General features: G+C 36.3%; 1 protein-coding gene across 2 annotated transcripts; it reads left to right on the top strand.

The window, feature by feature from the left end:
• Positions 1 to 446: 446 nt before the first annotated feature.
• On the top strand, positions 447 to 7162 carry p2ry10 (P2Y receptor family member 10). Of its 2 annotated transcripts, none has more exons than XM_002937050.5 (3): positions 447 to 606; positions 1959 to 2116; positions 4236 to 7162. In XM_002937050.5, exon 3 carries the CDS (start codon positions 4281 to 4283, stop codon positions 5250 to 5252), a length of 972 nt encoding a protein of 323 aa, XP_002937096.1. In that variant the 5' UTR covers positions 447 to 606; positions 1959 to 2116; positions 4236 to 4280; the 3' UTR covers positions 5253 to 7162. The 2 variants fall into 2 exon arrangements, with proteins under 2 accessions (XP_002937096.1, XP_012824727.1); XM_012969273.3 differs by having other exon boundaries at positions 1954 to 2116.
• The last annotated feature ends 5680 nt before the right edge of the window (positions 7163 to 12842 follow it).

Raw genomic sequence — 12842 nt, 5'->3', positions numbered from 1 at the left:
TTCTCCTTTCCCCTCAGCTTCCCACACCTTCCCATAATCTCATATAAGGACCAAGGACTGAATGTATTTGCAAATAAATTTGGATTTACTATAGTTTTTATGCAGTGGTTATTAACTTATGTTTGTAAATATAGTGTGTATCATTGCATGTTGTATGTTACATATGCAGGTACTCATGCAAGTAAGGTTAGTGTAGGTTTCTGTTTCTTCAACAATGATGTTTTTTGTGTAGTGAGAGAGAAGCAACAGTGACATATATACTTATAAATGTTCTTTCTGACATCACTATGTTTTTTTGTATTATAAACACACATAGCTAGTTGCATTGTTGCATCTTTTCCTTTTGTTCAAGTATGCAGCCATGTTATCATGTTATCTGTCACATGTAACATATGTAAAAGCACACACACAAACCCTCACCCACTGCCAAACCTCAGTGGTTATACACATCATAATAATTTATGCTACAGTAGTGATACTTGGTGTGGTTCTTTTACGTCATCACTTCCTTGAAATGCAACCTTCTGCAGCCTTGAATCTGTATCATTGTGAAGATGTGCGTGTATGAAATGCAGCAGAAATTGGTGACTTGTTATGATAACGAAGGTAAGTTTGCTATCGATCAAACTGCTATTTATATCTATTAAGTTCACGGTATGCATTAGACGCATTAATGTATAAAACATTTAAGTTTTTTATGCATCAGATCCCAGTCTGGTATATAACAATAACTTGAATAGGGTTATGGTAGGTAAGGTAAGAAAGGTATAGCTAACCCTGTGCCACAAGCCACACTGGCATACCACATTCACTTCTATCCAGGTATTTACAGTATATATCCATTGGAGAAAGGAAACTGCAATGATTGGTGGCAAGTAGAATTTGCTTTGTGCAGTTAGAGTGAATTTGAATTTTAGACCTGGACAATACTGTAATATGGCACCATTTGCTGAGCGTATGGGCCATGTCACACCACTGGTGAGTCTATGACGGGGATGGCATGGGAACAGCCAGGATGGATTTCAGTGTGTAATTGCTCTCACATTTCCATGCAGATCCTGTGCTTGCTAGTGCACAGTGATGTCGGAGCAGAATCAGATTTGCATTTCCCCCCCAGGTGTGACATGGCCCTGTGGTTGTAATCAGTTTTTGAAAAAAAGCTGCGAATAAAAGAAAAAACAGATGCAAGTGATTTCAGCAGAGTACTGTGTAAGCTTACTGATACTGTATCGTGCATATTTTCGGCAAGCCGAAAAACGCTTGCTGAGAATATGCACCATACGTTTGAAACTCCCCCTACCTGTGCCTGCACCCGAATGAATTGAATACGCTCGGGTGCAGGCACATGTAGCCAATATCCAGATAAAATGTGAGAAAATGCAAAGTCTCACGTTTTTATGTGGATATCGGCTACATGTGCCTGCACCTGAGCATTTCCAATTCATTCAGGTGCGGGCACAGGTAGGGGGATCTTTAAGCATATGGTGTGTATTCTCTAAAAGCATTTTTCGGCTTGCCAAAAATATGTGCCATATGCTCCGTGTGGCATGAGCCATATGTAATAAAAGGGGCAAAATTTGCTACAGGTCTAATCATCAATAGCAACCAATCAGCAGGGAGCATTTCCTGGCCACTTGTTTAAAAGCATACCCAGAAAGCCATTAAGCACCACTGATACTCCTTGTTTTAATTAATTAGCAGCAGGAAAAATATAGTGAATTTCTGAGAAGTAGTTAAATGCAATTTCACATATTGTTTATTGGTCCTATTGTTATGGTGCTTCTGCTCTTTCTACATACGAGAAATAATGGTCACTTTATGAAACATTCATTTGCATTTGTACAAAAATGACTGTATTTTGTTTTTGGAGGGTACCATAAAGGAAGTGGGTATATGACATCAGTCTGGTTATAATGTGTTTTTTTTTTTTTTTTTTTTTTTTTTTTTTGAAAGGGCAGAATAAAGAGGAACACGTATTTTGCTGTTTGGCTGTCACAGACATACTTGTGGGATATAGGTCTGATCTTGCAAAATTAAATGGAAATTCTGCTTTTGCAATTTCACTGTCAGCGCTAGAGAGTTGGTCAACCCAGTGACCTGCTCCAGAGCAAGTGAGGTAAGCATGGGGGATAAGGATGGGGAGGGGGGGAAACAGGATCAAGACCAATCAATTTATTTGGTGTACAAAACAATCATAAGATTGTCCAAAATTTAGTCCCAAAAGGACAGAGGTGGTCCCTGAGCTCCTCTCTCCTAACATGTTTCACATCATTTGAGGCTTCCTCAGTGGAAATGATTTTGTGCACCAAATAAACCTTTCCTGTGTGATACTGCCTACCGCATGTATTACTATATATTACATTTTGACTTTCTCTCTTCAGAAAAACATTTCTCAGTGGCATTAAAAATAAGGCTGCTAAAAAGAAAGCACACACTCATCTGCTTAAGGGCCTCTATGTAACAGTGCACCAGTTTCAGAGCTAATCCGTTGTATATTGTTAACCACATTTGTGGCTTCTAACACAGATGCCAGTTAAACTGACGTTAGTATATTATAAAATGAAATACAAGTGACGTGGATACTTTGTGCATTTCCGTAAGAAATAAGTGATGCACCGTAAACAGAAAACTTTGGTTTCATGGCGACAAAGCATTTATACTGTAAATATAGTAACAAGCAGTGTAAGTTTAGTTTCCTCACCCCATGTCATTAATAGTTCTTCTTTCTGAGCACCCATCTAGCTCTACAAAAGCTGACTTATTCACTTTCTTTTTTCTGCAGCATGGTTCTTTAAATAATGTTAACAAAGTCATTACCTTCAATTACGTTTTTTTGGTTTTTGACACATTAAAGCTACACAAGCCAGTTACAGTTTGTGTATGGAAGAATGTTGCTGCTGAACTGTGTTCTTGTAGTACACATACAAATTATGACATTAGCATGCACAGAAAATAAATATAAATACATATATACTGTATATTAGTAAAATAAAGATTTTTTTTTTTTTTAAATTAGTGCACATCATTTTTGCAACCATCAGGGGATTAGTGGTTGAAAACACAGCAGTAAGTGTTACCAGCACCAGCAGGAAACAAACAGCATGCAAGTCTGTGGACTGAGTGGCAAGTTTAGAGTGTTATGCTGTCAGCCTGCTGACATAGAAATTGTGTGCCATAGCTTTAGGTTTTGGCTGTCATTTGTTATGTAAACAGCCAATTGCTCCAATTGGCTACAGGATAATTCTAGCACTACCCACTTCAGTGTTGGGTTCAAGTTCCATTGATTATTTGGAGTTATAATGACATTTTACCATTGAGGCAAATTGGAGACAAATTCAGCAAATGAGGGTTTTTTTGTTCTTTTTCATTTTTACTTTCACTAAGCTAAGCTAGATATTTGGTAAGATTTGGTTGGGCAAAAATGTTAACTTAATGGACAAATCTATTTTCAAGTTCAGTTGTCATATAACTGATTGCCATACACGTCGGTGCGCAATTGTACTGTGAAATAAAGTTGAAAAAAATAACCTTACCTATAAAAAGGTTATAATCTGCCTTTAATGCTAATTTAAATTAATAATTCATTCTCATTTTTAGTTAATTAGGAGGAAACACTTGAAAATGTGATTAGAGCTGTGGTTAAAAAAATGGCTAGAGCTCTTAAAGGAACAGTAACATCAAAAAATTAAAGTGTTTTAAAGTAATTAAAATATAATGTGCTGTTGCTCTGAAAAAAAACTGGTGTTTTTGCTACAGAAAAGCTACAATATAAATAAGCTGCTGTGTAGCCATGGGGGCAGCCATTCAAGTTGGAATAAAGGAGAAAAGGCACAGGTTACACAGCAGATAACTAGTAGATAAGCCCCATATAATGGGGGTTTATCTGTTATTTACTAAGTAACCTGTGCCTTTTCTCCTTTGAATGGCTGCCCCCGTGGCTACACAGCAGCTTATTTATATAAACTATAGTAGTCTTTCTGAGGCAAACACACCAGTTGTAGCAATGCAGGGCAACAGTACATTATATTGTTATTGCTTTTATACACTTTCATTTTTTGGTGTTACTGTTCCTTTAACAGTTTAAACTTCAAGAGTGAACCACAAGTGAACTTTTTTTCTGTCACTCTCTTGGTTTACAATTGTTAACCAATCCCGGAAACCATTCTGTCTTACATATTTTAACCTGACACACACACTATGCACTCTGCTAACTGTTATCATTGCATTCCATACAGAAACCAACAATTTCTCCTTGAGACCAACTAAGAAAGGAAGAGAAAATGCCAACTGTCAACAGTACAAACTGCAGCCATTCTTCTGAATTTCAATATTCTCTTTATTCTACAACTTTCATCATTATCTTCGTACTCGGTCTGCTAACCAACAGCATTGCATTATGGGTTTTATGCAGCTATATAAACAAGAAGAACAAGGCAATCATTTTCATGATAAATTTGGCAATTGCCGATCTTGCACACGTTTTGTCATTGCCTCTACGAATTCATTACTATATAAACCACACGTGGCCATTCGGAAGGTTCATGTGCTTGCTGTGTTTCTACCTGAAATATCTCAATATGTATGCAAGCATAGTCTTTCTAATGGCCATCAGTGTCCAGCGCTATGTCTTTACAATAAATCCTTTTAAAGCCAAAGACTGGAAACGCCGTTATGATGTTGCCATCAGTGCGGTTATATGGATAGTTGTTGGTGGTGCATGCCTGCCCTTTCCACTGCTAAGAAATTCTGGATCAAGCAACAAAAATGACACCTGCTTTGCTGATCTTGGACTCAGAAAAACAAATAAGGAAAGCATGATGGCCATGCTAGCTATTGCTGAGATGGCTGGATTCATTGTACCAATGGCAGTCATTATATACTGTACACTGAAAACGAAAACACAGCTTAAAAGTGAAGGCCTGCAATGCCATAATATCATCGAAAAGCGCAAGGCCCTTAGAATGGTTACAACATGTGCTGTTGTATTTTTCATCTGCTTTGCACCATACCATATTAACTTCTTCTTTTATATCATGATCCAATCTAAAGTCATAGAACATTGTGGAGTCTATAAATTTGTTATGACTTTACATCCTTACACCCTCTGCCTTGCAAGTATTAATTGTTGTTTAGACCCAATCCTGTACTTTTTTACTGCAAAAGAGTTCCAGAATGAAGTTGCAAAGCATGGATCAACAGTTATGCGTGGGCGCCTCATGAGTCGCGAGAGTAGCTCGTTTGTAAAGGAATAAAGGAATGAGAACAATCTGCAAATGCTTATTGCTTGGAGAAGTGCATGAAATGGTACAAACACATACATTACTGGAAAACATTGTATAATGGAATATTTCAATTCTAATACAAAGGCACTAAGAGCCATTTAGGTCATCGAGAAAAACAAAATGAAATATGGCAACTATGACGCAGCTTAGCATGCCACCTATAAATTATAGATGTTATTATAATTATTTTTATTATTATTGTGGACAGGAAAAGAAGCAGAACAGAGGAGACAGGAAAGACTCCAATGCTAAATTATGAGTATAGCTTGTGGCATGATAAGAGGAGGATTAACCACAGTTAGGTGCAAGGCCAAGAATACCTGTGTCTGAATGATGAAAACATTCCATGGAGGGTAACTGACATAAACTGACTTTTTATTAAACCTGTAAATATGGATTTATGTAAATTGGTGTTCATTTGCAATACATGTTTTTATATTTTTCACATTAATTAATACACATTTATATCCACTATAGTATTGCAGGTTTTGGCTTCCCTTGAAAGGTTTTGTGGTTAAGGAGGATATGTTGGTTTGGTGACTTCTCAGAGCAATTTCCGGTTGTTTTCAATAAAGGCTTTTCCTGTTCTGCCTTGTATTATTTTGAGGCACTTACCTACATATTATACCCCCTTAGCTCACTATTAATCCTTTATAAGCACTGTAGCAAATACCCTTACACACAGTAATGTGAGCCAGTGAGAGGCAGAGTTTCTGAAGCTCACTTGTAGGATATTCTAGTTCTAAATTGATCATGCACCCAGTGATAGGGTCATTGGCCACCCTGATCTACCAGAAGAACTCATGAACTTGTGTAGTTCCAAATCAAAGTTTCAACATTTAGAACATTTGATTAGCGGCCCCAGATATGAACCAGCTTGTTGGTTACTCTGATTCTTTCAATTGCTTTGAAAGCAATGAAAAACAATTTACAATGATTCCTAGGTTAATATTAAATCAATACCTTTGTCAGCTTTTGTAATTATGACTGTGATATTGTTTGCAAAGGTAGCAGTGACATATAAATGTCATTGTCTATATAAATTTCACATCGCCTTTTTCCAAGCCGCAAAACTTTTTTTTTTTTTTACAATACACTGGAGTTTATGGGTGTTTTTTCAAAGCGAAACCTGGCAAAAAATGTTGCTCACCACTAGTCAGTTCCCATTTTGAACAACTGCAGTTGCAAAAAGTATGGCAGACATGCTCACAGTTAACACCTTACAATGAAAACATGTTTTTAATGCCATACCTATGGTGATTATTGTCAGTCTCAATAAAAGCAAGCTGAACATAACAACAATCATTGCTACCAAGCTGTTTTCTTTTACTGAAAAATCAGAAGGAAGGTTAAAAAATACATGTTTTTCCATGGTTTTAATGGAATGATAATAAATACATGTTTTTACTGAATGTGCTGCCCAGTGCTCCACTCCTTGTTCTATTTTTCTAATTGGATTTTTGCCCTGTCGGGGGTGTGGGGGAGCGTGGTAGCACGGTGGAGCACACTACAGCTAGCTATCCTGGTGAGTGCTCCCCTTATCTTTGCTTGTGGCCTAAAAAATACAAGGACTGCATTAAAACTATGAAAACTTATTCTACTGTAACCCTTAGATTCTTTAAGATACCTTATGGCGATGACTTTTGTTTGTCATTTTTCTCACCTTAATCTTCATGTGATGCACAAGACCAACTAAAGAAAGCAAACAATCATTCTTTAGGACTTATTATTATGCTCCGAAATGTTTTCTTCAGAGATACCTTAACTTCTTTGTTCCTCAAGGTATAGATAATGGGATTAAGGAAAGGGACCACGATCGATGGGAAGACTGAGAGTATTTTATTTACATGTAAGAAATCACCAGTATTGGACCTTAAGAACAAAAAGATTGTTGTCCCATAAAAAATGAAAATGACAATTAATTGAGTACCACAAGTAGAAAATGCCTTTTGCCTTTCAGAATGTAATGGAAACTTCATTATTGTAAGGATAATGAATGCATAGGATACAAGTATCACTATAAAACACCCTAGTATTACAAAACAAGCTGAGATAAATACAGTCTTCTCTACACTTGAAATGTCAGAGCAGGATAACTTCACCAGTGGTGCAAAGTCGCAGTAATAGTGATCTATTTCATTATGGCCACAGAAAGATAAATTCGAGATTTGTAAACATGGAGGCACCACAACTAATGACCCACAGACCCATGATCCCATTAATAATTTCTTGCAAGCACTTGGATTCATAATAGTTAAATATCTCAAAGGATTGCAGATGGCCACAAAGCGATCATAAGCCATGACGGCAAGACAGAAATTTTCTGTGGCCCCACAACTTAAATGGAAATAAAACTGCGTCAAACAACCAGACAGGGGAATGGATTTCTGCTTTGTTTGCAAATCCCATAGAAGCCTGGGAACAGTGACTGAAGGATACCAAATTTCCAGGAAGGAAAGGCCAGCAATAAAGACATACATTGGCTTGTGAAGGTGTTGATCATTTATAACAATGACAAAGATGATGGTGTTGACAGAGATGGTCAAAATATAAACAACTGATATAATAAAAAACAGTAACTGTGCCACCTCATTTGAGACTGGGAACCCCAACAGATGGAATTCTGTCACAGAGCTGATATTATTCTCTCTCATGTTTTATCTCCAAAAAGTGAAAACAGTGTCCTATATCTGCATTGCTGTTATAATACAACATTTAGTGCAAAGTTCTTTTTTTTACAAAATTTTTTTTCCCTACTTTTCACTTACCTGGTAGAATTTAAAGCAGAATCGCAAGTTGTTTGCTTATAGAATAAAATAGTTTTCAACTCCTCCAAGCATTTTCTGGGCAGAAAAAAAAAAGATATAAGTTGAAAAATAAACAAATAACATGAACAGGTCCTTCTTAAATCCTGTACAGGTATGGAACCTGTTATCCAGAAGGCTCAGGACCTGGGGTTTTATGGATAAAAGGGTCTCTCCATAATCTGGATCTCCATATCTTATGTCTACTAAAAAATCATGTAAACATTAGTTAAACCCAATAGGATGGTTTTGCCTCCAATAAGGATTCATTATATCCTAGCTACAAGGTACTGTTTTATTATTACAGAGAAAAAGGAAATCATTTTTAAAATTTGAATTATTTTATTAAAACGGAGTCTTTGGGAGACGGCCTTTTTGTAATTCAGAACTTTCCAGATAATTGGTTTCTGGATATCAGATCCCCTACCTGTATTACATCTTCCAATTCACCTTGATTTTAATGATGTGAAATTAAGGTTACCAAGATTGTATATCATTTAATCACCCTAATCTAATGTGATCAATATTAATAAAAAAAATTAAAATGACATTAAAAATATGTAATTTGTAGAGAATAAAATTCTATTGTCACTACTGTATCAAATGTACAAAAATGATCCTATTCAAAAAATTCCTTGCACAACTATTAGGCTTACTGATATCTATTAAACTAAATGCAAAATACAGTTAAGAAGCTTACAGCTATACAATATTATTGATCCAGCGGCCATGTATAGACCTGACAACAATAATTCTTTACCTTGTAATATACTGTTTGGCCGGACACACACAGACAGTGAGTCCCTCCCCACTAACCACATTTCACTGCTCATAACCCCAAAGTATGTGCAGATTACTTGCCAGAACTTGGCGTACTTGAAAACTCAACAATTGTACTGTTCTTCATTAATTTCTAGATTCATCTCTAGATAAACAATCTAAGTGGGGCAGAGAAATTAAAATTGCTCAGGTGTTTTATCTTCAAGAAGGTATAGTACAGTACATTAGGTACATATACTGCAGTGTTAGATAAATGTAGGTGTCTGCTCTTTTTTAAGCTCCTATATACTTCTCAGAAAGCACCTTAATAAGTCTCTCAGCTCCAGTCTAGTCCAGTCTCTAGTCTCTAGTCTAATCCTCTAAAGTAACAATTATACCATAATAAGTAGATATGCATGAGACAGTATCCTTAACACTTAGATGTAGATTTACTAAAACTCTAACTTTTCTAATTGTTTCCTTCTTAAAAATTCAAATAAACTCATTTCGATGATTGTCTGACATTTTTAGCTGGCGAATTATCAGATTCAGATTTTTAGCCAGTTTGTTGAGTAATCTCGTAAAAAGTTGTGACATTTTTCGGCAACTTTTAGCACTAAAAAAATCAGAAAAAATAAAAAATCTGACCATTAGTAAATATCTCTTCTAATTGTTTCCAGTATTTAACAGAAATTTCTGAATTAAATAAGTGCCTTTACTTCTTATAAAGTCTAGGCAAACAGATAATTTATCTTAAAACTGTATTTAAAATTTTCTTATTCAGATCTGAAAGATATTGCATCATGGTAACATAGTTATTTTAACAATTTACCTGCCAATCACATATCCCCTACATGCTGGGACAAAGTCATTAAACTGCAGAGGATGTAGTAGCTATGTTCTTCCCAGTAAAAGGTTTCTCTATGCACAGTTATTACACCTTGTTTACATTCTTATTTACTAAATTGTGCTTTTTGGGGCATTTTGGAGAGGATTTTTTTCACACTTTTGCTCATATTGGAGTATTTACATACTGTATAAACACAGAAAACACATAGAAGTGTACACAAATGTATACACACACTTTTTAAAAAAAACCTGTTCAATTTACCATTTTGTCTTTCGTTTTTAACCTAACAACTGGCAGTATGACTACTGGGTCAGATATGCTGATATAAAAACCAATAACTTTAGGAAAAAATAGCAGTTTGGTAGTTTGAATCACGAAGACATATTCACCCATTTTGGATGAATCAGACCCTGAGGCTTGTTACAATAAAGTAAGATGGGATTTCAATTTATTTATGGATCTATTACATCTGTAAAAGCACTGGGCAACTGCTGTACATAGGGGAACCATAATAATACCATAACCTCCTGACCAGGCAGTAGCTCCAGGGTTGTGTCATTTGCAACAAAATGTGTGCGCAGTTGCATTAATTTTAGTAAATCAGACAAAAAGAAAATATCATCTGCGAACATGCAGATTTTATTCAGTTATTTATTTTTATCCCTTGGTAAACATGATCAGTGTTTAAAATCATGTGTAACTAATTAAAAAATAGAATGAAATAAAGGACAACCATGTCTTGTTACCCCAGCTGTTATAATTTAAGTTACAGATTTAGAATAAGCAGATTTTAGTAGAACTGTAAAGGGGCCATTAATTCCAAATGCATAGAGTATCATGAAAAATGTGTTCACATATAAGCAAGAGCTTTTTCTGTATATAGCTCTGCTAAAATCTTGATAATTATCTTAATTTAGTTGCTTAGCAAAATGGGCTTACCAATTATTTATCAATTACTTTTATATAGGTCTACTTTCATAATGCTCTTCTTTTGCTTTTACATTTTTTAAGTCAGAATTTGAAAAGGAAACCCTATCTATGTTGCAAATAAGTTCTCCTATTCTCAAATGTTCCCCCTTCCTGGCTCTTGGGACCATTTCACTGCACTGCTAATTTGAAAATGACTTAAACAAAATGCACTTAAAAAAACTATACCTATAAACTATACAAACAGTGTGGTCTCTGTAAAAACATATCACATAAAACAGCTCATATACAATATAAAGGACTGCTTCATCTAAATAAGCCATTTTCAAAACAATATAATTTTTTAGTAGTAGTATGAGCCATTGGGTAATCCTAAATAGAAAATTTTAAGTACAAAGGCCTGCCCCCCTGGGATCATACAATTCGACAAACCAAGGGCATGCACACATGTTAGGTCACATCAGTGACCAATTAATGAGAACAGTTCTGTCCTTTACACCCACTCTTACACCTGTCAGGTGCACAAAGACCATCACAAAATGATGGCTCAAGGTAACAGATGTAAAAGGGAAAACCTTACATATATATATATATATATATATATATATATTCCAGTTTGTTAAAATTCTTTAATAGGCCACTTAGAGGAGAAGGAAAGGTAAAAAGTAAGCTTTATCAAAAAGGTCTACGCAAACATAGCCATAAGCACCCACAGAGTCCTCTATCAAAAGAAACAGAGGATTTCTTGTCTTCCTTTGTGTAGACACGTTCTTAAGTATCAGACTTCCTCTCTCAGAAAAATCCTTCATTCCTGGGGCCAGAGTCTGCACAGCTCTCTCCTCTCTCCTGCTCCCCCCCCCTCCCTTTGGAATGTGTGATCTATGCTACCAACGGCTAGAGCTGCAGCAGAAAGCTATGGGGACCAAGCAAAAATGGCAGCTGCTATCTTAAAAAAACAGAGGGAGCTTCTAGGGTTGTTTATTCACGTGTGGTAAAGCTTTCTGCTGAATAAATATAGCTTACACTATTGTAGCTAATGCCAAAATGACTTTACTTCTCCTTTAATATGATATAAACTATCTGTTGGTTCTGTATTCATTATGAGGGTATAGTTTTCCTTTTAATGGTACAATAACAAATGTGTTTTTCATTTAAAAGAGATGGAAAGGTACAATCACTGGGGGTGCCAAAATGTTAGGCACGCCCCAGTAATTGTACCTTTCCTTCTCCTTTAATGGTAAATTAACAAATGTATCTGTAGGAAGTATAGCAATTATGTTTTTATGTAATCCCCTTGATTACAATTAATTCTATAAATAATGAAGACAGATGAATAGATGAATAACAACACTTCAAATATTAATACCCTGTGGAGCAACAACCTGTCTAATTAAAGTGATGGAGACGGAATACAGAACGGATAGTTCATGGCATGGAAACACATCAGTGAGACTGTAATTACAACATAAGGCTAATGTCACATGTGGTATATGGCAGGCAACTGCTAAGGTGGAAATCACCCACTGATGCCATTTACAGTGGCTTGCAAAAGTATTCGGCCCCCTTGAACTTTTCCACATTTTGTCACATTACAGCCACAAACATGAATCAATTTTATTGGAATTCCACGTGAAAGACCAATACAAAGTGGGGTACACGTGAGAAGTGGAACGAAAATCATACATGATTCCAAACATTTTTTACAAATAAATAACTGCAAAGTGGGGTGTGCGTAATTATTCAGCCCCCTGAGTCAATACTTTGTAGAACCACCTTTTGCTGCAATTCCAGCTGCCAGTCTTTTAGGGTATGTCTCTACCAGCTTTGCACATCTAGAGACTGAAATCCTTGCCCATTCTTCTTTGCAAAACAGCTCCAGCTCAGTCAGATTAGATGGACAGCGTTTGTGAACAGCAGTTTTCAGATCTTGCCACAGATTCTCCATTGGATTTAGATCTGGACTTTGACTGGGCCATTCTAACACATGGATATGTTTTGTTTTAAACCATTCCATTGTTGCCCTGGCTTTATGTTTAGGGTCGTTGTCCTGCTGGAAGGTGAACCTCCGCCCCAGTCTCAAGTCTTTTGCAGACTCCAAGAGGTTTTCTTCCAAGATTGCCCTGTATTTGGCTCCATCCATCTTCCCATCAACTCTGACCAGCTTCCCTGTCCCTGCTGAAGAGAAGCACCCCCAGAGCATGATGCTGCCACCACCATATG

This window comes from Xenopus tropicalis, chromosome 8 (genome assembly GCF_000004195.4).
Source record: "Xenopus tropicalis strain Nigerian chromosome 8, UCB_Xtro_10.0, whole genome shotgun sequence".
NCBI lineage: Eukaryota > Metazoa > Chordata > Amphibia > Anura > Pipidae > Xenopus > Xenopus tropicalis.
The sequence above is the reverse complement of the archived record's forward strand: the minus strand, read 5'-3'. Positions and strand labels throughout refer to the sequence as shown.

Coding starts and splice junctions, on each gene's coding strand:
- p2ry10 (XM_002937050.5), top strand. CDS start 4,281: ATGCCAACTGTCAACAGTACAAACTGCAGCCATTCTTCTGAATTTCAA.